The sequence below is a fragment of the Archocentrus centrarchus genome, chromosome 18, assembly GCF_007364275.1.
Source record: "Archocentrus centrarchus isolate MPI-CPG fArcCen1 chromosome 18, fArcCen1, whole genome shotgun sequence".
In the NCBI taxonomy this organism is placed as follows: Eukaryota; Metazoa; Chordata; class Actinopteri; order Cichliformes; family Cichlidae; genus Archocentrus; species Archocentrus centrarchus.
The window spans coordinates 3,461,617-3,487,052 of NC_044363.1; the positions used below are offsets into that span (position 1 = coordinate 3,461,617).

Here is a 25,436-nt window from a genome sequence, read left to right on the forward strand (position 1 = left end):
CTGAACTGGATCTGTCAGCAGTGTTTTTGTACTGGAATTGGCTAACATCTGTATGGCTTACCGCATGGTAGAGAACATCCAAAAGCTTTAGTGACTGAAATCCTAGTATTGTCTAGTGTCGGCTAAGTTTGTGTCAGATGAAGCCATATAGTTGATGGGTGCAGCATGCTAGTGACACTCCACCCTCTCATTCAAATATGGTCACTTATCACTGGACAAAAAAGGGCCTGTATCTGGAAAGATCCGGAATGATCCGTGGAAGATCCAAATTTATGGATCTGTCACATATCTGTAATGTTTCCAGAGAGAATACAGGATGATCTGATCTGTTATCCGGATATTATCTGGATATGTAAAGGATATTCATTCAGAGTTTGGATTTTTCAGGGTCAAATCTTGTCCGTTTAGAAATCTAAAAAAACGTATCCGACAAGATCCTGTTCGCATTTGTTGGGATATTGTCTGTATCTGTGACGGATGCAGAGGTATCATACCTCGGATAGTATTTTAGGGCTTTTATTCCAGTGTATGACTCCAAAAGGTCATCATGAATATGGCCAATATGCTAACATTGCAGCTGCAGTGGTTACAGCTGACTGTGAACCCCCTGGTTTTTCCTGTGTGTCCAGTCTTTGTGTTTTGCACCTGAACCACTTGCATCTTGATAAAGTGAGTCTTTAGTTTCTGCTGATTGTCGACAGCACTGGTTTGCCTTTTGAACTGACATCTATTTTGTGTTATTTGTAAATGGAGAAAAAAACAAAAAAAACACACCAGAAGGCCTGACAGTGATGAATAGTGTTTATTGCATTCTTACTGTTATCACATGACTCAGCATTAACAGATTACATCCATCATGTTTACAGATATGCATCATTCACGTCAGGATGATGAACACAGCGGGCAGGTATTGTTTGTTAGTCATAAGGAAATCTGTTTCTCTCCGCACTCCACCACCTTTATCACCGCCTCAGAGGAGCAGATCTAACTGATGCTTGTTGTTAAATTAAGATGCACAGATTCTTTTTTTTTTTCTTTTTGTTGCATGCGTTGTGTGTTGTGTGCTGTTGTGGCTTTGGGGCACTTCTTATTATTCAGAGGCAACAAATGCTCAGGAGAAAGAAATAATGTCACCTGATTTGAATATTAGTATAAGGCGATCTTACTTTTTGCTGATGTAGCATCAGTGACATTACTTTGTCTTCTATTCAAAGCGTGCCGTGTTTTCCAGTCTAGAAAACTGGGATTTCCTGAAATGCCAACTTCCCTTTGTGAAAGGAGAAACAGTCTGTCGAATCATTATCCTTTCATGGAGATACTTCAAAATGCCAGGTTCTTCATACCAAACATGGTCATTAAATATTTTTTTCTAAGAGTTGATAAACTGTCACTGATGAGCCTGTTTGAGAATATATTGGAGATTTTGGCTAACAACAGCCATAAAGAGCAATTGGGTCATATCCTTTATTTCTGGGAATTTAGAGGTTTAATAGCAGAAGAGAAATTTCCAGTTCATGGTTGTAATTGTGGAAATCAAAGACAGGAAGTGCAGATTTTGAGTGTTACTTTTAACTCCTCTAAATTTTATATGATAACTTATTATTCTGTAGTCTCTGATATTTCTGTTCAACTTTGTATGACTGGCTGCAACAAGGCATCAACACCAACAGCTCATCCCTGTCTAATGTCCACACGCACACACAAAATAAAATCCAAAGTAACTTACTGTTTATTTAAAGCCTGATATAAGTTAGAGTGCAAAATATGCCAAAGAGAGAAAAGCTGTCTAATCCAAAGCACTCTTTTAGTCAAAATGTCACCTTTAATATATTCTTCATGGCCCTGAAGAACAGAGGTAAGCTACACATGGGCATTTTTTCAGGAGAGGTTAAAAAAAAAGACATTTTAACTAAGAAGTACCTTTACCTGGAAAGCTTTTTTCCTCTCTTTTTCCTCCCCAATTATATTCTGCTCCTTTTAGTGTCCACAGTCTAATTAAAAAAGACTTTAAAGCCACCTGGTTGTAACATTTTGACGGTCCGACATTATGTGCATCATCCAGAAATATTTTTTAGAAATGAATCTGTACTTTAAAATGATCCCCAAAGGCAGGACCACTTTAATTACAACAAAAAGATTCTTCCCATCAGCGGTGAGCCCCTCAGTGGAGAACAGAACGGCACCTATCACAACAGATTTTACATCGATGAAGTCAGACACAGCATGAAAAGTGGAATCTCTTGCAAAGTGGCTTGTAGCTGTGCAGCAGCTTAAATATGTGCCCTATAAGATACTCAAAAGTTGGATTTGAGCTGATATCCCAGGATTGTAGGCCGAGTTTCTCTGTGCTCTAAGCTCAGTTTAAGAGATCAGCCAAACAGTTTTAGGATGTAAATATTAATGATCCTAAGATTGAAACATAGTCGGTCTTGTGGTCCATCTATTGGGTGGATTTTAGTCCTATTCACTCTTTTCCAGGTTAGGAAGCATTGTTGTGTGTGGTTGTGCCTTTTTCATAATTTATTCTTCTCTGTAGACATCCTCCCAGCATGCCGTGCTTCTCGTGTGTTCCTCAGGGCCTTGGTCCTTTTGGGGTCCACCACTGCGTAGTCCACACGTGTGCGCTGGCCTCGTGCATGCTCCTCACCCTCTCCGGCGCGCTCGCCACCGCCAGCTACACCTTCACCAGTGCTGCGTTTCTGTTTACACAGAAGTAAATATGTTTATATATTTGTTTATTTCTATTTTTTTCTGGAAAGAAAAGAAAAGAAAAGAAAAATCTGTGTGCATGAGATATAATGGAAAGAAATATTGGTGCATTGGCGCCCTCTAGTGAGCAGACAAAATTTATTATTTCTATCTCTGTTGACAAATTATAGGGGAAATTATAAATATTAAGGTGCACAATAAAGAGTATAAAAGTAAAAGAAAAAAAAGAGAACGTTTTAATTTAATTTGAGACATTTTATCAGAGGGAACGACAGGGATGCTTTACCTGTCTTGTTGGTGTTGATTGTCCAGTGTGGAGGTCAAGGTCCAGGTACTCCACCTGTTTGTCACCTCTGGCTCGTCGTAGCAAAGGGCTGCTGACTCCGCCCTCTGAAGCCCGGTGCATCATAAGTCTCAGGGACTGTAAACAGAAACATCTGTAGTTTTTAATAAGGGAGATATGATATGTATGATGTGAAAAAGGATGGAGGTACTAGGAAAGATCTTCTTCATCACAAGTAAATGTTTGAAAGAATATTTTCAGGTTAATAAATGAGAAAAGGTAAACCAGGAGGCAAGGAAGTGTGATGAGAAGAATGACGAGGAAAAGAAAACAAGGACAGCAAAAACACTGTGAACAAAAAGGAGCAAAGCAGGGGGAAGTTAGAAAGGAAATATGTGTTTTACCTGCTCGCCAGCACTGAAACTGAGGCCGGAGGTCATCATTGCGACATAGTTATCATCTGGGTCATCAGAATCGGAGGATGGTGAGGAGCTGTGAGCAGAGCTCGGCCTGACTGTCCGATGACAGGAAGATCTGATAAACACACACACACACACACACAAAATAAAGTTCATGATGAATGTTAAAGGTTTTAAGCAAAACTGGTTTTACTTTGTGGTTTCTGCTCTTCCTCATCTTGACTGACTCTACTCCAGGCTCTTTTCGTTGACGTCAATTACTTGTAGTATCCAGTTTGTACCACAGGGTGGGAGCAGAGTGCAACACAACTCACCCCCCCCCCCCCCAGTGTTCCAGATAGAAGAAACATCAACAACATGGTCACATACATGCAGTGAAATTCAGTCTCTGCCTTTAACCCTTCATAAATGCTGTATGTAGCACACCATGTGGAGCAGGGGGCAGCTAGAAAGCTGCCCAAGGAGCAACCTGGGGGGGATGAGGGCCTTGCACAAGGGCCCACAGTGATGCCAGTCCAAGGATTCGAACCTGGATTCTCTAAGTGACAAACCTGCTTCTCCTCTAGGCCACCACTCCTCCTAATAGTAAATATTTAAGTGTTCTTGCAGCTGTTTGTTGACACAGCAGTAAAATTGCACACACAAACAAACGTACCCCCGGGTGAAGGTCCGGGTGACAGGTGAGCGCACGGGGGGCGGGACTTCCTGCCAGTCCTGCTGCACTGTGGAGATGACCAGAGGAGCTGGTTTTACTGGGAGACGGAAGAGAGAAGAAAGGTCATTTTTACTTATTTTACTTATAAGCAAAATTAAAAAGAGTTACTGGCTGGAGCTTCATGCATTCATGAGACAAAATATTAAATATTTACCACAGAAGCTGAAAAAAATCAACCTCATGGCCACCGGAGTTGTTGTAAAGCGGTAATGAAACGTTTTGACCACAAAAACATGAGAACTGCAGGTGTGGGCCACATCTCAGCCACATGTTCACGGCTGTCTGTGAGACATTAATTTGCACTCATTTTATTTATTTTATTTCGGCATCTGTAAGTTACAATTTTGAGTGATGTATCTGAACTCAGAAGTAACTTGAAATCTGGTCATATTTAGTCAGCAAGCAGAAATTTTCAGACACCTGAATCAAAAATCTAAGATCAGGTGTTGTTTTTCTGTTTTTTTGTTGTTTTTTTTTTTTTGGATGTCCAGAAATGGTTTCCTGACTGTGAACTTTTTAATATTTAATGTGAAACTTTGCGTCTCGTATTTGTCGCTGCATGTTTGAGCGCGCCTGTCGTGCTCTCGCACTGCAGGCCCATTGAGCAAAGTGGGAACAGGTAAATAATTCAAACTAAATAAAAAGGTTGAAGGAGAGAAACATCGGGGAGGAACGTCCAGCTGCTTCAGGGGCAGAGAGGAACAGAAACAGTCTCGCATCAGAATTTAACTGCTTTAAAACCGCTTCACTGTAGCAGTGGCTGTCTTGTCTTGATACCACAAACAAAGAAAAGAAAGCAGATTTTTTTTCTGCGCAAAAAACAAAAAAAAAAAAGTTTTACAGAACGAGACAACCTGAGGAGAAGCAGAAAGAGGAATCATGAAGTGCGTAGTAAGCTCTGATGGAAAACCCCTTTCACAACACAACACGGAGTTTTATTTACCGGCTGGTTCAGTTTTAACTGGTCTGCACAGCTGATGGCAATAATTAAAAGCTGCCACTCTGAAGATGAATATTTTACATAAAAAAATAATGAATTGTTGTGGACAAAATGTGTGGAAACCAAGTTTAACTTTTTTTTTTTTTAGTAGGTTAACTGTAACTGTAACTTTTTGCTTCCAAAACGATGGTTCAGCCTCATATATTTTCCTTTTAAATAATCGAATTAATCATTTATGGTGTTAAACTTTCATTTTCCATGGCTCTGCTGCCTTAAACGCTTCAAAAGAAGGAACTGAAACAGGGTTTTACATTTTTCATTGAGTTCTTCTTTGCTCAGTTTACAAGGTGACTTTGGTCATCTGTGTTTAAGCGTTTTCACACATGCGCTGCAGTTCTGAGCTTTGCCTTCAGCCTTTAACAGCCGTTAAGCCGCCTGTTCAGGCCGTGTCTGCGAGGTTTGATTTCACTTACGTGAGAATAACACATGCAAATGTCTGGCGAATTCACACTCAGTAAGTAGGTGTCTTGTGTAGTGCCTCTTGAAAACCTAAACCAAGGCAACAGCCTCACCCACACAAACCGGTTTAGGTGTTTGCATTAGTGAGAACATTTGAATTAGACCATCTCTGGATGTGTGCACTGGGAGCCGGCTTATGGTTTTAAAATCAGGACTTTTTATTAATTGTTTAGCACACTTCCTTTTCCTTCTCCACCTCTGCTAGACTGTTAGCTGAGGCTTCAGTGGACGGACAAAACTGGACAAAATGTTTATTTCCAGCTAGTTATGAGTCAATATTTCACCTCTACAACTTTTAGTATTTTGCAAAATGATTTGTTTTGTTTTCTGAAGCATTCAGCCACATTATTTCATCACCTTACGTTGAATTAAATCTCAAGAAAAGACTAAAAAGCTGTAAGTGCTGCTTTTAATCTGTGTTACCTCTTGCTTTATTTGTGGGCTCCGCAGCAGCAGTCTGGCTGTCATTTCTTTCCACAGGCTGATTGACACAAACCCCTGCAGAGACAAACGCCACCAAAGAGATGGCATTAACCACCCTGTGCGACAGCAGCAACTCAAATCAGTGTGAATGTTTACTATGAACAGAGAGAATCTGGCTTTTAGTATTTAGTCTGATTCCTCTGAGAGATGATTGCAACAAAGTTTAGATGAATTTTACTAATTACTCACTAAAACTCTTGAAACTTCAATAACTAATAAAAACCAGAAGCAAAAAAGCTACATATCTAATTTAATGTAAAGATATTTTTTTCCCCTGTTGAGGCTCTGCTACAGCTAACATGAAACCTCATTTCCCACCAAGTTCCCGCTAACCTCTCCACTGTGGTTTCAGGTTGCGGTGGATCGGAGGGGGCATGGCTTCTCGTTCGCCTCCAGCGGCAGCGTTCACGGTGCTCCTCCTGAGCGGTGGAGTGAGAGGAGCAACGGGGGTCAGCGGGGAGTTACGGAAACCCATGTGTGCAGGTGGAGGCACTTGCCTCCCGAGAGATGCCATGTCACTCGAGGCAGTGGTGGGGTGAGTGGGCAACAAAGATGGCAGGGGGGTCATGGGGACGTAGTTGCCATCTTGGAGCTGGGCAGAAGGATCTGAGGGTGGAGGCACTCTGGAACAAACATAACAGAAGTATGAATTAAATTCAGATGACTTGACTCTCCTGAATGTTCTCTGTTTCCTGACAGAGCTTAAAGGAAATCTAAACAAATAGCATTGCTTTGGTCTTTTAGATCTCAGTTGATGTTTGATTGTGTTTCAGTGCAAAGATTAAAAGTGCTTTTTGTAACAACCCTCTGCAAATTTTCAACAAAATTTAAACCACCACCAGGGGGCAGAATTTTATGAGTGGGTGTGGGTTTTTTTCAGGTGCGTGCTGCTGTTTAACCTTTGACCTTCTTTTTAGCCTGTCCCCTAATTTGCTCAAGAGGCTTTGTTTGTTTTTGTAATTATAAACGTACTCATTATGACTTGCCTCGTTAAATAGAGGTTACATTGACTCACTGGGCCATGTGGGAGTACAAACTGATATTACATGAAAGTACAGCCTGACTCTAGTTTATCCTCATTTGATATCTTCTCAATGTATTATAAAGATGCTTTGGACATACCGTCATACCAGCATTTTTTTTTTTTTCCACCATCTGTTGATAGCTTTAATTATGTTTTGGAAGGTTTAAAACTCTCTACAATAACGAAATTTAAAGCAGGGGTAAAAAAGCCGTTTTTCTCCAGCTGGAGAATCTCCTTTAGGGTTGCATCAGGGAGAGAATCCGGCCTAAAACTCTGCCAAATCAAACATGCAGAAATTCCTCCAGTGGAAACCCCCTGTGGCAAGGGAGCGGCTGAAAGTATTGTAGCAATATAGTATAAAAACAGTAATTAAACGTGTTGGGCCGGTTGGTTCCACCTGGGTTTGAATCCAGTGGCCGACTAAGGCCTTTCTGTGTGGCGTTCCCATGTTCTTCCTGTGCCTGTTGGATCTCTGCTGGTACTCCAGCTTCCTCCCACAGTCCAAAGACATGCATTTTAGGTTAAATGACAACTCCAAATTGGGTGTAGGTGTAAATGTGAGTGTGAATGAGAGTTGTGCGTCTCTCTGTGTTGTCCCTGCAACAGACTGGTGACCTGTCCAGGCTGTACCCCGTCTCTCGCCCTATGACAGTTGCGATAGGCTCCAGCCCTACTTCATCCCTGAATGAGATAAGCGGAAGAAAACTGATGGATGGGAAAAGCAATTCCTTTGAGGTCTATAAGTAAAAAATAAATATAATTCACTGTCCAGTTTCTCGCTACTGTCGTGCTAAACTGATGTCAGGATGATGGATTTCTTTATATGGTCATGTCAGGCGAAGCCGCCTCTGTGTTGAGTCTGTTTGTGAGGGCAGGCAAGGGCCAGCCAATATGAAGAAAGCAGGCGTTCAGAGAGGGGTACTTTAAAGAGATAGGAGCTAAAACAGACAGAGGATGACCTGAGGGGCAAGACAGCTATCTTTATTTTGCATTTCTTAATTCTTACAGACCTGGGTGCAACCGGTGGCTCAGTGGTGGCAGCGCTCATGGGAACGTAATTTTCATCCACATCATCATCTTCAGAACAAACACTACCCAGAGGGACCATGCCTTTATTAAACTAAGAGAGAAAGATGAAGGCTGCAAGTGATTTTCACTTTAAAAAGATAAAGAAATACATGTGAAAACACAGAGAGATCAAACATAAAACAACTGTTGAAAAGTAGCATTTAGTTTATTTCATTCCCGATGCTTCAGAGGTTTCAACTTACAAAATAACTGTTGAAGCTCTCGCTGAACTCAAACATGCTTGCTCTTTCAGACAAAGACCGAGGAATGTAAAAAGACTCGCCGCCTGAAACAGAAGGTATAGAGACAAAATCTGTGAGGAGCTCAGTCCTCGATGGGATGATAATAGCCAAACCTGGTTTTGTTTTTATGTCTACAGATGTGTAAGTGATTGCACTAAACTTTTGGCAAAGCCCTTCCATTAAACTGCCAACAACTTACATGCATTTTTACTATTTTTAGATTTCTGCTGTCATGCGTTCACCTCACACAAACACTATTTGTACAATGGGTTTGACCAGATCTCAGAGTGAATAGGCAGGGAGGGTATTCTAAGATGGTGGCACAAGCAAAGTGCACGAAACATCAAGTCTGAGCCTGCATGACCGTAGAGACATCTATCTCAGATATACTCGTGAGCAGCTGTGTCTCCATAATGGAACTGGATACTGAAAGTAGAGACGTGACTTAGAAAGAAAGAAAAAGCAACAAACAAAAGAAATCTCCTTGTGTTGTTGTTGGGCAAAGTTCATGTCTTATTAATGAAACTAAAGACAATCAAATTATTGCACAAACAGTTCCAGCTGTAAGACTATAATCCCTCAGAACTGCTAGGTCTGCACAACAAAGCCTCTTAGTGCTGCGTAATCTCCCCTCGGGTGTTTAAAAATCTGATGGCAAACAGTGATTCCAGCTTCCTTAAAATATTTAGCATTGAACTGACTACAGTATTTATGTGTGTGAATTTGTCTATGATAGAATATTACTGAGTACCCACAGCTGGTACCTAAAGGTGTTCTTGTGTGAGCAGCTCTGGCAGTTTGCACCTTTTGTATAGTTATTTCAAATCTGAGGCTTTGATGATTACATTAAGGACAGACAATAAAACTATTATGGGTTAGTTTATTAGAAGAGAAATTAATATCCACATAAAAAGACTGCTATGTGAAAAGAATGCATATACAATATACGCTATATCGCCAAAGGGATTCACTCGTCTGGTTTCACGCACACATGAACTTGAGTGACCTCCCATTCTTAGTCCAGAGGGTTTAACATGATGTCGGCCCACCCTTTACAACTATATTAGCTCCAGCTCTTCTGGGAAGGCTTTCCACAAGGTTTAGGAGTGTTTATGGGATTTTTTGACCATTCTTCCAGAAGCACATTTGTGAGGTCAGACACTGATGTTGGACGAGAAGTCCTGGCTCACAGTCTCTGCTCTAATTCATCCCAAAGGTGTTTTATAATACAACATATGACTGCAGACCAATTTAAGAAAACAAGTGTTCACATGACACCCAGCAGTTTCATGATTGCATTTTAGCACATGCAATCTCTCGTTGCATGCAGGTAACAAAGATTAGTTACCTGCATGCAATCAGCACCTGCTAAAACATGATTGGTCAGTGGCTACAAACACTCAGACAAAATCATCTCCCTGTCTATTCTTTACAGATTCTGCATATTCATAATCAGGTATCTGTTGCAGAGATTAGTAACTGAATACATCTACTGGCACCTCAGAGGCTCCCTAATGAACTTCTTAAGTTAGATTTTTTTAAATGTGTGAAAAATAAAACTGAAATGAATGAAATGTGATATTTGGCATGAAAATCTAGATTATTTGTTTAAATTATTAGTGTCAGGACAGTATTGTCTCCTTACTTGTTTGCATCCGTCCTGGTGTAGTGACAGTGTTGCTCCTCGGCAGATGTCCTCCTCCATCCGCACAGTCATCCCTCCTCTCTGGCTCTGAGGCAGTCCGGGGGAGTGCGGCAGGTTTTGAGCTTTCTCCTTGGGCTGCAGGAGGTTTCGGTGGGCGTGGAGGAGGAGTTGCGGTGGAAGCGTGAAGCTCTGCTTGGGTTAGGGATTCCACACTGGGGGTAGAAGATGGGCGGCGAGGGGGAGGCGGTTGTAGGGTGGTAGCTGGACGGGGGATCTGGTAACCACTGGTGGCGGATGAGCGCCTGCTTGGATGCACATTGGAGTGCATGTTATCGCTGAGAGGTATTGCTACAGGCCGAAGGTGGAAATCTAAGGAGTGTTTTCTGGGATGAGGCGAGGGGTGACAGCGGGGTTTACCGGCTCGTTTCTGGGAGTCAGGGGTCATGCTGGCATCGAGAGACTGGCTGAGAGGGCTCGTCCAAGGTACCGCTCTAAAGCCAGAGGAGGAAGAAGAAGAGGAGGATGGATTTGGGAGGCTGTTGGGAAGGAGGGAAGGAGAGGAGGAAGTAGAAGAGGAGGAGGATGTGGCAGAAGGAGCAGGGTAGAGGTTGTCGTTGTAATCGGTTTCAAGAGATGTGGAGGAACCTAAAGGAGGCCTGAAAAACAAAAGAGAGATAAAATAAGAGACAGTTCACTCAAATATAAAGAGTTTTTTCTTTATTCTTAATGACGGTACATAGTGTGTGGGTGTAGTTTGGTCAATAGTGCTGAATAACACAGCAGGGTCTTCTTTATATTATGTTTAGAAAAAATAAGTTGCTGTTGAACTTTCCCATCATAGTCCATTCAAGGCTTTTTCCTCAAATCCCAACAAACTGCAAATAAATGATCTGGAAAGATCAAAAATTTTCCGACTGAGGAGGAAAATGGGTTTTATTGTGCTGTTCTGAGGAACTGTCCCATGAAGTTTTGTGAAGTCAACCTTTTCCGTGGGTGTGATCCAAGATAAACCTTCAATCCCCTTCCAAAGAGTCAACATGTCTGAACCCGTAACTCTGGTAGTTTAGTAGATTTAACTTCAGCTGGTCCTCTTTAGTTTGAACTGGGGTGGAACTGGAGCCAGAGTGGAAAAGACTGATGCATTTTTAGGATTCAGTTTTTAACAATAAAACAAATAAAATATAAACTAACTGGATATGTTAAAGAAAGATCACATGACTGACAGGGTGTCTTCTATAATTCTGTTTTTTATGTGTTTGTGTTAGTTTTGATGGAGCTTCAAGACACATTTTGGCACTTGAACTCTTTTCTACAGAAAAGAGTTCAAGTTCAAGTTTTTTATGTGTTTGAGGTTTGAGGTTTGAAGCAGTCTTGTCATTATATTTCGCAAGCTTTCAGACAACTCTAGCAACTTTTTTTCAAAAAAGCAACTAGCAACAAATGTAACAACTTTTATTGTTATTTTTTTATTGGAGACTTTCGGAGACAAAGCACTCAGGCCTCCGATTAACCCACAGTGGCCTAGAGTACTCACTATTTCTTCATCCAACAGCCTCGACTGGAACTACAAATGACATCATATAGCGACTTCTAATGACTTTTAGGATTGCTAATAGCTACTTTTTTTAACTGAGATGTTGGCTACACTGTTCTGCTCCGTTACATAAAGTAATGAGTATTGTTGAGTACATAGCAAGTTAGGAACTCAGTCGTACACTTTCAAAGTTACCTAATGATAGAAAGATACTTGACAGTAGTTTTATTACAGATTGTTGCTAGCATAAGCTAACCATTTCCTGCATTCTTTTTAGTGGCCAGGAGGGGGCGACTCTTATTGCAAAAAGGCTTTTGGCCCCAAGCACACTTGAGCTGTGGTCCTCAGTAAACCCTTTCTTGCTGACTTTACTGTCTCGATCGCTAGTTTCAAGTGATACTGAATACAATATGATCTTCAGCTTGTAAATTATGGTCCTCATTGGTGTAGAGAAGGATGATAAAGGATGATATGCTTCGTGTCTGTGTAGATTCTCAGTCATCCAGGTCATAGTAGTCTCTGGAGCTTGAAAAAGGCGACTGGACTTCTTTTTGTTTCTTGAAGACGTTTCACCTCTGCTTCACTCAGTTATTGACATGTCGTTCAATGGGCAGTGGCCCCCCATGCACTCAAGACGTCTGGTTTGAAAAACCAACATCTATATTTTATATTTTAGTGTACGGTTTGTTCTACATGTTCCGTACTTGAATTTTTCCTTTCCCATCTACTACATGTTGGATACAGTCATCATCACAACAAGCAAATTTAAGTCTTCAGAAAAAAACTCCTCCCACAAGATTTAAAAACGAACCTTGAAAAGAGAAGTAAAGTCTCTTCACAGAAGAATTCACCAGTTAACCATTACCAAGTTGTTGGCAAACTTTAAAAAAAATAAAAGATAGTCGAGATTGTAACTTCCGTCCATCCATCCATTTTTTCTTCCGCTTGTCCTTTTCAGGGTTAATTGTTGATGTTGTAACTTTATCTATTCTAATCTGGCCAGTTTTCCAGACATGGATCCACGGGAAAAGACTAATCTGTGAAACTGAGCTTTAGCATGTCAACAACTTGCAGTTTTTTTGGTCTTATTGCATGTCTGTCTTACCTGATGTGACTCTGGCATTGTGATAACCACAGGTAATCCTCCTCTGAGTTCCCGTCGGGCTCCAGGTGTTGAAGACTCACTGGGTGATACGGTGGCGGGACTGACCCTGTCATCGTAGAGGTGGTGGTGCCACTGACTGGGGTCATGGATGTTGTCGAAGTGGAGGAGGAGACAAGAGGTCTTTCTGGAACTGTAAAATTAAAATAAATAAAACAAATCATTCAGAAATTAAAAACTGTAAACGATCTGTTCCAAGAGCCCAAACCTGGCATGCCAGTTTATTAGGTACACCACTACAATAATTTTGCAGTTTATTTACCAGTGGTCTGTTACTGTTGTACTGAAGTGCATTATACCAAACTGCTGCTAATCTGCTGACATTAATGTCGGTAATTATGTGGCCAAAGCTTTGGAAAAACCTCAATAAACTGCAGTGTGGTGCAGTATGGTTAGAATAAATGATGCAAAAGTTGATTTTGCAATTACTCTGTTTGATTAGATTACATTTGTCAATATTTCTGCTGAAGTGGTCACTTACTGTATGTGCAAGCCTTTACATTTTATATTTGCTCTCTTTTGTTCCGTTAGAAGTTTGATCCTACAGAGATTTATTTATATTAAATAAAAATGACCTTTGATGTGATTGGAATTTAAGGTAAATATATGGACACAAATTTGTCAAGGAAATTAATTAATTTGATACCAGATTTGTTGGATTTTATTGGTTATGTCTAATTTCTTTTAAATATAAATCTGCTGAGGAAATGTCCATATCTGCCTATTAGTAGAATATATGACCCTGTTTAAATTAAAGGACTAATTTCAGGTGTAAACCAAAAGTTTAAATGAACAAGGCAAAGCTGTTATACATAACAATATCATAATATTTATATTGTTTCAATGTATTTTCCTGTTCACATCTGAATCACTGACATGCACAATCCTGAAGGCATATTTGTCCATTTTTCTTTATGCATGTTCTCTCCTCCTACAGCTTTTCACACTGACTCAACCACAGCCCACACAGGCGCACATCTATCTACTTCAAATGCAAAACAAGCAAGGTACATGAAGTATTTCTCATTTGTCTAATAACTGGGTCTCTGGCATACTGTCATCAGTCGGGTTGAAGCCACAGAGCAGGCAGATGGATGTCACCCAGCGGTTCATGTCCTCTTCAGACTCGGCCACCAAGTACCAGATCCTCTCCTCTGTCCTGAGGTCAAAAACAAAGCTGCTCTCGAGCTCCTTCTTTGTGAAAGAAAGGCCAGCGTCCACCTGCGGGAGAGGTGGATTCAGGGGGTGAAGTGGCACATACAAGTGACAAGCAAGCACTCCTTCTGATAGATTTTGCTTGAAAAATACCATATGCAACAAAAATAAATAAATAAATAAACATATCCATCCATCTATTCTCTTCCGCTCATCCTGTTCAGGGTCGCGGCGAGGCTGAAGCCTATCCCAGGCTGTCACAGGGCAAGAGGCAGGGTACACCCTGAACAGGTCGCCAGCCTGTTGCAGGGCTAACACAGAGGGACAAACAACCTTTCACACTCACATTCACATCTATGGGCAATTTAGAGTAGCCAATTAACCTAACCCCAGTAAGTGCATGTCTTTGGAATGTGGGAGGAAACCGGAGTGCTCGGAGGAAACCCACACAAGCACGGGGAGAACATGCAAACTCCACACAGAGAGAGGGAGAGGCCTGGGCCAAGGTGGAATCGAACCCAACTGTGGGGCAGCAGTGCTAACCACTATGCCACCGTGCTGCCCTAAATATACATATATGGATGTATATTTCGCACGTGGTATTAAGTACAGAAATTGAAGCCTTTAAGGTAAAACCTTTTCAAGGACTTACAGTGTTACTGATATGTGATCAGAAAGTTGTTCAGGGTCTCTCAAAAAGTTAAAATCATACGTAATTTAAATTTGGTCATTTCTTTGTGCGGTGACAAAAGTGATCCATAGAAACACACTATGATTGGATTGCTTCTTAGAAGACACTTGTTTTTTTTTTTACTGCAATGTCCTGAGGTGACTAAGGAAGGTCATTTAGCAGAAACCTTAAATACATTCCATAGCATTTTATGCTGGCATGCAGAATGTTTTTGTCCAACCACGACAACCTTCAGTCGATAACTACCTTAATTATTCTCTGCAACCTTTTCTTTTAAACCGAAAAAGAAATTTATATTAAAGTGTTGCCATTTTGACAGTGTGTAGCAGATCCAGTGTGCACTGAACAAGGCTTCCAGGGAGTCAACTAAAAGTTGCAGCTCTCTGGTGGAGTTTTTTTTTTTTTTTTTTTTCATGGACAAAATTATGGAACATTTTTGATAGCGCCTCATATACAGAGCTGCACTTGACTGCATTACCAACAGCAGCGCAGTCGAGTTACAAAAGCAGTGTTACCGTACTCTCTCTTTATTTTGTGAATAAGATATTTATAAAGAAAAAAGATTTATGAACATAAATAGAACATCACGTTGGACAGTTGTGTCTGTCCGCTTACCTGTTCGCACAGATTCAGGTTGATGGTTCTGATCGGCCGGCGGGACTGCGGGTTCTTGTAGTACTGCAGGATGTCTGGTTCTCCACTCAGCCGACCACTTCGCAGAACAAACCAGCGCCTCTTCCAGGCCTGGAGAAAGAAAATTACAGTTACTACTGAAAAGTTTTTTTATGGCTGTGTAAAAACAGGGATAATGTCGGCTCCCCTCAGCACAAAATGCAGGAGCTCAATCCCCGAGTGTCAACTGCTGAGATCTTTTTGAGACTTTTACTTTGGACTTTGAAGTTCGGTGCTCCTCCTGAATAGCTTACTGATTATATCATGCTTTCTGTCTCTCTCCCCCTACAGGCAGTCTTTAAAGTTAATGCTGGTGTCTTCCTCCCATGACCTAAGTTTTACACTCCAGTGAATTTGAACATTAACTAATCATCTCACGCACAGATCCACGTGTACCAAACTGCTAAATGTTTGACACTCGCCTCCGGTTTCTGCCATTATGTGTTGGGCATTATGGGTCGGGTCCATCTCCCACAAGTGAGCCACAGGAAGACATCTCATACTTCATACATGACTCACAACCAGTGTGTGTATGTGTGTGTGTGTTTTTGGCATTAGTGTGTAGGCAGAGTGTGAATGAGAAGTCATGATGTTTTTAAAGGTGTGAAGCAGAGCAAAAATAAGGATTTCAGTGTAATAACAGCATGCGGACACGTGGATGCACAAGTCCACATACAGATCTCAGTTTTTCAGTTTAAGGGAACCTGAGATTTTTCTTATAGCATGTGAGCAAAGGTGATTTAAAACACAGGGCTAAGATTTGGGCTTTTGTTTAAATACAGTATGTGTGTGTTTGTGTCCTATGTTTGTGTGTGTGTACGCGCACCAGCCCAACAAGCTAAATCCATCCTTTGTGATCCTCGCTCAACAAAAATAACCTGGACTCCTCAGGCCTGAGCCTCAGAGGGTGGGTTTGTATGTGTCCCATCAAAGTGCACAGCAAATAAAAGCAGAGTGTATTTCACCCCTCTTTTTTTCTTCAGACACAGACAGGAAAAGGAAATAGCTGAACAGGAAATGCCGGCAGGAGATGGCAGTATGAGTGTGTGTTTATGCCCCGTCTCCCTCGATCTGTTTGATGATCTTGGTCTTCAGGCTGCTGGTGAGACAAAAGCAGCAGGGTGGTAGCAGCCAGTATGAAAATATTCTTTGTCTTGTTCTAATTAAAGCAACAGGAACAAGTTGCAGCAGAATGAATCCATCGCCAGCATGGTGTGCAAAATCATTTCAGGTGCTTTATAACCCAGGCTACTGCTCAAATAAGTTATAATGGAGCAACCACATTTAGTAAAGCAAAGGGATACAAAGGTGATCACATTATAAAGTATTTCTTTTATAACTTGGCATGCAAAAGGGTGTCAAATACTGCTTTTTTTTCTCAGATGCTGCTGGCATCACAGAGGTGAACACAAGGTTCCCTTTGGCATTAGTGCCTTGACGCACCATCAGTATTGGCTGTCCAGACGTAATGGTCCTTTTTTTTTTGAAGGTAGGAGACGCCAACAGGCTGCTCGCCTGTGGTTTGAGACCTTTTTGAGTCTTTGTTCTGCTTTGTTAGGACTTGCCAACTGGTAGTTTGATTTGCACTTGTTTGCACTTTAGCCACAAAAAACTACGTTGTGTAGGTTTGGGTGAAAATACGACCCTTCACAACATTTACCGGTACTGCACATTGAAAAGTTGTGTTTATCCATTGGGGTTAAAGGTGACACAAAGCATGTGACAAGTTGAGACTGAGGGATGTCATGCTCTTGATGTAACTCACAAAAGGTCACTCTTGTGCATATCTTTTCCTTTTTTGAGAGTCAGAAGCAGGTATGAAATAAAAAATTTGATGTGGCCGGAAATGTTTCGCTGCATTTCCAGACATGTTATTCTTGTATTGCAATTTTTTTTTGTTCTTGCAACTTCTGGCCAAGCTCAACTGTGATTTGCAACACATGATGCCTTTCATGCAGCGGCAGTCTGCGACGTCATCATTACACCTGCTTTCAGTCCACAGCACAGATTGTTTCCCTGTCACTGTGAGGTTTTACAAAAAGCTACTTACGATCATTTTTCTTCTTCGATAAAGGAAATCTATTATGCTCATTTCTAAAACCTCATTTTTCCATGATTCAAAGTTCAAATCCATTCTTATTATCTTAATGCCAACTTTCTTCTGATTGGCTGCCCATCACAAACAGAAAGTTTGAACAGCAGGTGGGTGGTTTTTCTACCACTCACAGCCTCTGTTACGCACTTGAGATGATCATATTAGGGATATCTGTTGTCACTGTCACCACACAAAGCCGACATTAAGGAGAAAAAACTGAGACAAAGTATTAAGATCAGTCTGAAGCCTCTGCTCTTAGCTCACAGGAGTTACTTGCACAAACGCTGATTTCACAGTTTGTATTTTCCACTCATCATCATCTTAGTTGCCAATTTGATGGAAAATTTTTAGGCAAAAATTACACATTTTTCCTCTATCTCACATTTCATATTTTCTTTATTTGAATCTAAAGTTGTGGTATCATCACCAAGACAGCGGTCAGAACAATTCAGATACACTATCAAACCATGATTGTTGTTTGTTCCAGGTTTGCAAGCCTACACTTTAGGGTTTCACATGTAATCTGTAGAGGAGCAACTGCATTTATTCTGAGACATTTCCAGCATGAACTTTGATCTGTTGTTTGCTGCTTATGTTCATTCTGCACTGTGTATTTCCTCGCCATCATTCACAACTCCCCATGCAACAGCCTTATGGCCACCTAAAGTAATAAAGATAACCTCTTTTCCTTTAACAGTTTTCCCATCCTCTCCTTTCGTTTTGTTTCCTCCTTTTGACCTTTGACCTCAGCAGGAAGAGGGCACAATGGATCCAAAATAACACTTCCTCCATCCTGTCTCCAAGCCAAAATTAACACCAGACCCGAATAACAATATTCCTGCTGTTCAGTTCCTCGTATACTGAACTGTAATCCCTAATCTTCTCATTCTCATTCCATACAAAGCTTTCATACAAACAGTTTCAGTTCACTTACTTATCTCTAAAATAGTTTTAACTGCAACCGAGACAAAAGATAAGACGATTAATGCTCGTCATTATCAATCATATCAAGTCAGTAATAGCAGTGCGGGATCAGGGCTCCTGTTCAGGTGTTTCCTTCTTAGATTGCTTTATTCAGTAGATTTTAGAGGCTTCAAATGGAGTCAAATCTGCATGTTTCCCCTCTTTGGTCTGTGCTCTTATTTATCCATATAGATTGGTGTCAGTTGCCCAGTTTTGAAGCTGTCTGGATAGCGGATAAGAAAAGGAGCCTGTCTGCTGTTTTTTTTTAAATAATAGAACTAAATTACATGTAAAAACATCAGCAGCATCTCTCACCACAAATGACTCAGTTCCCCAAAAAATATATTTGCAAAACTTATTGTGAGCAGTTTCATGTGGGAACTGTTTTCTTTCCACTGAACTACACCCTCGAACTCCATGATTGTGCAGAAGGAAGTGTATGTGGACCCATTAATAGAGGTCCTTGCTTTTGATATGTGTAACAGGATGTAAACATTGGTGGTGTCCCTTTCACACCCTGTCCCCTTATAAGCTGCAGCGATGCTGCTTCTTTTGTTTGGCAGATGTAGACAAATCGCTTCAGAAAATAACTGAATTTGATTTTTGGATGAACAGGTACTTTCAAGATGTAAACTTATGGAATAAAATAGAAAAATAAGATTATTTGGTATTACAGAAGTGAAAGAGTAGCGTCCGTAGTGGAACTCCGGGATGTAAATATTGATTTATGTTCTTTTCTTTTTGTTTTGTTTGTCTGTTTTATATGTTTGGGGGGTTTGTTTGTTTGTTTCCCCCCCTCCTCAGTATTAATAATGACACCTGACCAGTACCAAATTTAGTGTGTTAAGTGTCCAGCATTTCCTCAGATGCTCCTTGGCGCTCCGGGCTCTGTGTTGCGAAACAGTTAAAACTTTATAAGAGATAAAAGTTTAACCATGATAATTTGGTGATAATTTTCCTGCTTACATTTGCTTTCTAATCCAAATAAGTACAACTAAATTGTTGGTCTTTTCATTGTTTGCGATTTCTTTTTAGTGGTGCTTGCCAGCCACATCATTTCCAGATCTCAATATTACCAGTAGAAACAGCCAGGAAACAAGAAACTGGAACTGCACTGAAGAGCACATCCTCAGCCAAGGTCAAAACTCTGTCTCACAGCTTTAAAGAAAGTGATTCTTCCTTTGCCCATGCTCAGCCACCAGTTTCATGCACTGAACAAATGTTAGGTGTAGGACCCACGTTAGAGTGAACCAGAATTCCTTTTTTGTGTGTGTGTAGTGATGCTGTATTCCATTCAAGTCACAGGTTAGAAATTTTCCAACTTGAAAAACTGAGAACTCATGAATAGCTCCATGGCTCTCGAGCTGAAACGTCAGTGACCAACATGGTTGACTCAAACATATCTTCTAATATCCTGTAACACGTCAGCAGAGCTCAATCGGATGCAAAATGGAGTGGAATAAATGGCAAATCCAAGAGCCTTTCAGGCCAGCATTTTAGAGAGATTATTGTATCCTATTATCCTATCAAGCTCTGTAAATGCTACATATTTCAGAGAATGTGGTAAAGTAATGTTCACCTCTGCAAATGCTTTTGAGCGGTGTTAGGTGTGATGGTGAGATGCATAAAATTGGAGCTGTTCTAACAACTTTTCCGAGGTTAGGTTTTCAGCTGGTGTGTGGTGCATCATTGCTCTGATGGAAAACAGGATTTTTGAAGTATCCAAACTGCAATATGCAACAGAGGGCCTCTGCAGATCCAACATTTTCTTCAACTGTGTTTGACCTTCTGGGTGTGTGTGTGTGTGTGTGTGTGTGTGTGTGTGTGTGTGTGTGTGTGTGTGTGTGTGTGTGTGTGTGTGTACAAGACATTTGTTATTGTACTCAAGGTTTCAGAATTTACCTCATCATTATCCCTGGTTTGTTTCCAATGTGTGTGTGTGTGTGTGTGTGTGTGTGTGTGTGTGTGTGCGCACGCACTTCCAAATCTTCTAAATCTTCAGGGAGGCCCCCCTCTTCCAGTCAGGCACAGCTGAGTGTGATTAGTTTATTACATAACACACACACACAGCTTTCAACAGAGCAGGGAGTGTGTGATGAAGTACACTCCATGAACTTTATCCACCATACATGAACACACACACACAGTCTGCTGCTGCCATTATAGGGGACTGTGTGTGTTAGTGTGTTGATAGTAGAGTCACAGCTGGCCGGGCAGCGTGTCTACATACACTTTTGGTTGTATACGCCATCATGACTGAATACATACACACAGACTCAACAATGGCCTCTCTCTGTCTGGAGAAACTTTCTTTTTCTTGCCGTCTCGCCTCTCTGCTCCAGCTTCTGTTTCATCCTTTTCACTTTTCCTCCAGCTCTTCTTCTGTTATGAGTCTCCTTCCGCTGATCAGTATGGCCTTCTTCATTTCTAAACTGAGCAGTAAGAAAGTGCAACTCCAGCACTCCAGTTTCTTTGGAATCTGGTTGTTCCCGCTTAAAAACATTCCCTGCTAGGATGAGTTTACTGATGTAAGCTCAGAAGATTTAAAGTAAAGTCCTCCTAATTACTCCTGGCATAGTTTAACTGCACTTTTAACGCGCCTGCTTTGTTTCAGCTATTTCATTAGTAAGCTGACATTCTCACAAAATAGGCTGATGTTTCAGATTTGGAAAAAGTTCAGCTTGTTCAGGGCAGCAAAGCAGATGTTGGTAGTAAAGGCAGCTTCACTTCCTATTATGTTTTTTTTTTTTCCTTCACTTTCTATGTGCACATGCACACACACACACACAGAGAGAAAGGACAGCATATGACAGTAGAAGAGGAAGAGAGTGCAAGAATGAAAGAGAAACAGACAGAGTACATGAAACACTTGTTTGTTTAGAAATGGAAAGAATGAAATATCAAGGGAAAACATGGAAAGGAGAGATGAGATTAGGTCAACTCACTGGTAAAGCATGCCAAATATGTGGCATGTGCATGTGTGCTTAACTGCCTAAGCTGCTTCTTTACAGGAAAGCAGCTCCCATGGTGCCACTGGACAAAAAAAACCCTGTACTGATTTGTGAATTTGATTTGTTCCTGAATGTCTCCATCCATCTTTAAACCTATTCTACACACTGGAAGAGAATACAGGAAAAAACTAAACTGGTCCAAGTCTCTGGTATTCCTTCCAGGCACAGAGCCAGGCTGTCAGGTTTTGGATTTGAGTAATGCTAAATTCCATTAACATTTTTGTGGCCTAACTAGTTAGAAACAGTTGTTCCTTTTGACAAAAACCATAACTCTGTTATTCAAGATTAATTTCTTAAATAAAAGCACGTGTACAAATGATAAAGAAGTTGCAGATTTCTTAATACTTATTCAAGTTATTCGTTTCACATATTTATCAGTTCAGAAGTAAAGTTGTAGTTTTTTTTTAGTATCTTTAAGTTAACAAAGTTTGTAATGAGAATGAGCATTACAATTACAATTGATGATAAACTGTTATATCAGCCTAGTTGCCTTGTTGATTGATTTCAAGATATTTGATTGATTTCCAGATATTTATCTCTTGAAATATTTATCTCTGGTATCTCTGCCAGATTTAGCAGAGATACCAGGGGAGCAAAACACCAGCTACTGGTAGATATAGCAGTGACTTGAGACTGTAGGATTAGACTGACCAACCTGTGCACCGCCTGGATTGACTACAAGAAAGCCTATGACCCGATGCCGCACACATGGTTTCTGGAATTCCTAGAACTATGCAAGATCAAGAGCCTTCAACAAGACCTCAATGGGAATGTGGAGAACAACAACTTCAAGCCAAACGTACAAGTCACCATCAAGTGCAGGATTTACCAAGGAGATGCTCTGTCCCCACTACTGTTCTGCATAGGCCTGAACACCCTCAACCAGATCATCAACAAGACTGGTTACGGATACCGACTACAAAATGGAGCAAACATCAGCCACCTCCTCTACATGGATGACATCAAGCTGTATGTCAGGAGTGATCGAGACACTGATTCACTGATCCACACCACATGGATCTACAGCAATGACATGTCATTTGGACTGGAGGAGTGCAGTCGGATGGTAACAAAGAGAGTGAAGGTAGTCAGAACTGAGGGAATTGCACAAACTAGAAGGCAACATTGAGGACAGCTACAAGTACCTTGGAATTCCACAGGCAAGTAAGGCAAGTCCCAAAGAGTCAGCTGAATGGGAAGAACACGATCTGGGCAATCAACACCTACGCCCTGGCAGTTGTCAGATACCCTGCTGGGATAATAAGCTGGCCAAAGGAGGACATAGAAGCCACTGATATCTTGGCCATGCATGGAGGGTTTCACCCCACATCCAGCACCCTGAGACTGTACGCTAAGCCAAAGGAAGGAGGCTGAGGACTAGTGAGTTTTAGAACCACTATCCTAGATGAAACAACAAAGATCCATGAATACATCAGGAAGATGACCACAAAGGATCATGTGATTAGTGTGTACCTCAGGCAGCAGAAACCTGAGAAAGAAGAGGACAAAGAACAGGAACCATCATGGAAGGACAGGCCTCTGCATGGCATGTACCACCGGCAGATAGAAGAAGTGGCTGACATAGAAAAATCCTACCAATGGCTTGACAAAGCTGGACTGACAGACAGCACAGAGGTCCTAATCATGGCAGCACAGGAACAAGCTATAAGCACAAGATCGATCAAGGCTGGAGTCTATCACACCAGGTAAGACCCCAGGTGCAGGCTATGCAGAGATGCCCCTGAGACAATCCAGCACATAACAGCAGGGTGCAAGATGCTAGCAGGCAGGGTGTACATAGAATGCCATAACCAAGTGGCTGGCATAGTATACAGGAACATCTGTGCCGAGTATGACCTGGAAGTCACGAGATACGCCCACAAGGGTGGTCTAAAATAACAGAGCTAAGATCCTGTGGGACTTCCAATTACAGACAGACCAATTTGTGATGGCTAACCAACCGGACATCGTAGTGGTGAACAAACAGAGAAAGAAAGTCGTAGTGATAGACATAGCAAAACCAAGAGATGGCAACATCAAGAAGAAAGAACGCGAGAAGCTTGACAAATACCAAGGGCTCAGAGAAGAGCTGGAAGATGAAGGTAACAGTGGTCCCTGTGGTAATCGGAACACTCGGGGGAGTGGCCCCCAAACAGGGAGAGTGGCTCCAGCAGATTCCTGGAACAAAATCATAGATCTCTGTCCAGAAGAACACAGTCCTGGGAACAGCTACGATACTGCGCAGGACCCTCAAGCTCCCAGGCCTCTGGTAGAGGACCCGAGCTTGGAGGACAAAAGACCACACACAGCTGGGATTTTTTATTTTACACACACACACACACACACACACACACACACACACACACACACACACACACACACACACACACACACACACACACACACACACACACACACACACATATATATAGCATATGTGCTAGCATTTTATGTTGTCAACTTCTGTGCTAGCTGTATTCTGAACAGATCTTATGAGTTTTTTTTATAAATATCTATCCATTCACCTGTTTTCTTAACTGCAAATCAAGTTCAAAGTCATGGTGGTAAACGAGCCGTGGCCAGCTGTCATAATGTGTAAGGTTGGGTACACAATGGACCCAACCTTAATAACCAGGCAGCAGTGCAAATAATATTCTCTATATTTTATAATGTTATGGTCTAAAATCAAACAGAATGGTAGAGCTGGTTTCTGTCTAGATGACAGATGTGTTGTGATAAAAGCTTTTTTTTATTGTTTTATAATCATGACTGTGTTACTGTCGGAAATGACTCATTATGTAAACACTGATGAACCTGAGACTAATCTTTAAAGTTAATTAAAAGTTACGGAGAAGAGCACCCATGAACAGAGAGTAGTACTTCGGTGGTGATACTCCTGTTGAAAAATCTTTAAACAGATTTAGGCTACTTCACCTGCCAAAAATCTACACTGAACATCACAAAGCTGAGGTATATACCTTTGATATACATATTTCGTATGCTTTGTTTTGTGCTCAAATTAAAACAAAGTACTCACATAGCGCCTCAGCTTTTTCTCTGGTGGCGACTTTCGCAGCCACCCTTCACACACCACGTCCCCTGCTCCGCTCATCCTGATGCAGGCAAAAGACAGGACTCCAACAGTGCTTCTTAATTATCAATCAACCAATCAGATGTACCTCAGTTGATCAGGATTCCAAACAGGTAAACATTTAGGTGATTAGCGTAAATTTCCAGACAAGTGTCACATCAGTTAAACCATTTCACTAAGTCTTCTGTTTCGTTAAAACTGATCAGTCAGGCTTCCAGTCAGATTTGAAATCAGCTGATCTGGCTTTAAATCAATAAACAAGGCATCCAAGCACCAAGCATCACATCGATCTGAAGTCCACTCCGTTGAGCTGGATACGTGCGGGTCAGGCTTCCATTTGTCAGTCAGACTTTTTATAAGTTAAGATTTCCAGTCAGGCTCTCTCTTGAAATCTTGCTGTAATAAATCAGTTGAGCACTTTCTATCCACACATGGAAGAGCTTCTGTTCACCCGTCGACGCCTGAGTCACACCTCCTTTCGAGAAGGTTTCAACTTCCCAGCAGTCACTCTTCCCTCCCTCCTTCTCACTCTCTCTCTCTCTTTGTGGTTGTGTGATAACTGAACACAATGCCTCAGCTCCAGCATTCCTTCTCTCCTCTCCTCCCACTTTTCCCTCCTCCTCCTCCTCACTCCTCCCATTCTCCTCCTGCTCTGTGTAACAGGAAACTCCCCCTGTGGATATGCATGCTGTTTTTTGGGGGGAAAATGTTCAGGGGAAAAGATGTTTACTCTCAAATAAAGTGAATATGGCATGAAGATAAGTTGGAAAACTGATGAGTAAATCAGTTTCTAAATGTATTAAACAGGAGTAAAGGTCTACAATAACAGAGCAGACCTTTGATATCCACAAAAGGAAAAATGTCTTAAACAAAACAAGAAAAAAAAAAACACACATTAATTGTTTTGACACAGATTTATGTTCATCAAGGTGAGAGAAATCTTGCGTGAACGGGGGTTAAAAGTAGTTAAGGGTTTAGGCTTAACCCTCAGTCAGTTTGCAGAGTTTCGGTGCGC

The 25,436-nt window shown here is 41.3% G+C and overlaps 1 protein-coding gene across 2 annotated transcripts; it reads right to left on the bottom strand.

The window, feature by feature from the left end:
* Positions 1-798: 798 nt before the first annotated feature.
* On the bottom strand, positions 799-24,954 carry LOC115796681 (GRB2-associated-binding protein 1-like). Of its 2 annotated transcripts, XM_030753044.1 has the most exons (14): positions 24,368-24,954; positions 15,205-15,333; positions 13,799-13,964; positions 12,687-12,876; positions 10,048-10,703; positions 8,364-8,446; positions 8,103-8,212; positions 6,566-6,691; positions 6,402-6,487; positions 6,009-6,083; positions 4,067-4,163; positions 3,397-3,526; positions 2,996-3,130; positions 799-2,699 (listed from the first exon to the last, which is right to left on the bottom strand). In XM_030753044.1, exons 1-14 carry the CDS (start codon positions 24,440-24,442, stop codon positions 2,514-2,516), a joined length of 2,244 nt encoding a protein of 747 aa, XP_030608904.1. In that variant the 5' UTR covers positions 24,443-24,954; the 3' UTR covers positions 799-2,513. The 2 variants fall into 2 exon arrangements, with proteins under 2 accessions (XP_030608904.1, XP_030608903.1); XM_030753043.1 differs by having other exon boundaries at positions 6,402-6,691.
* Positions 24,955-25,436: the final 482 nt, after the last annotated feature.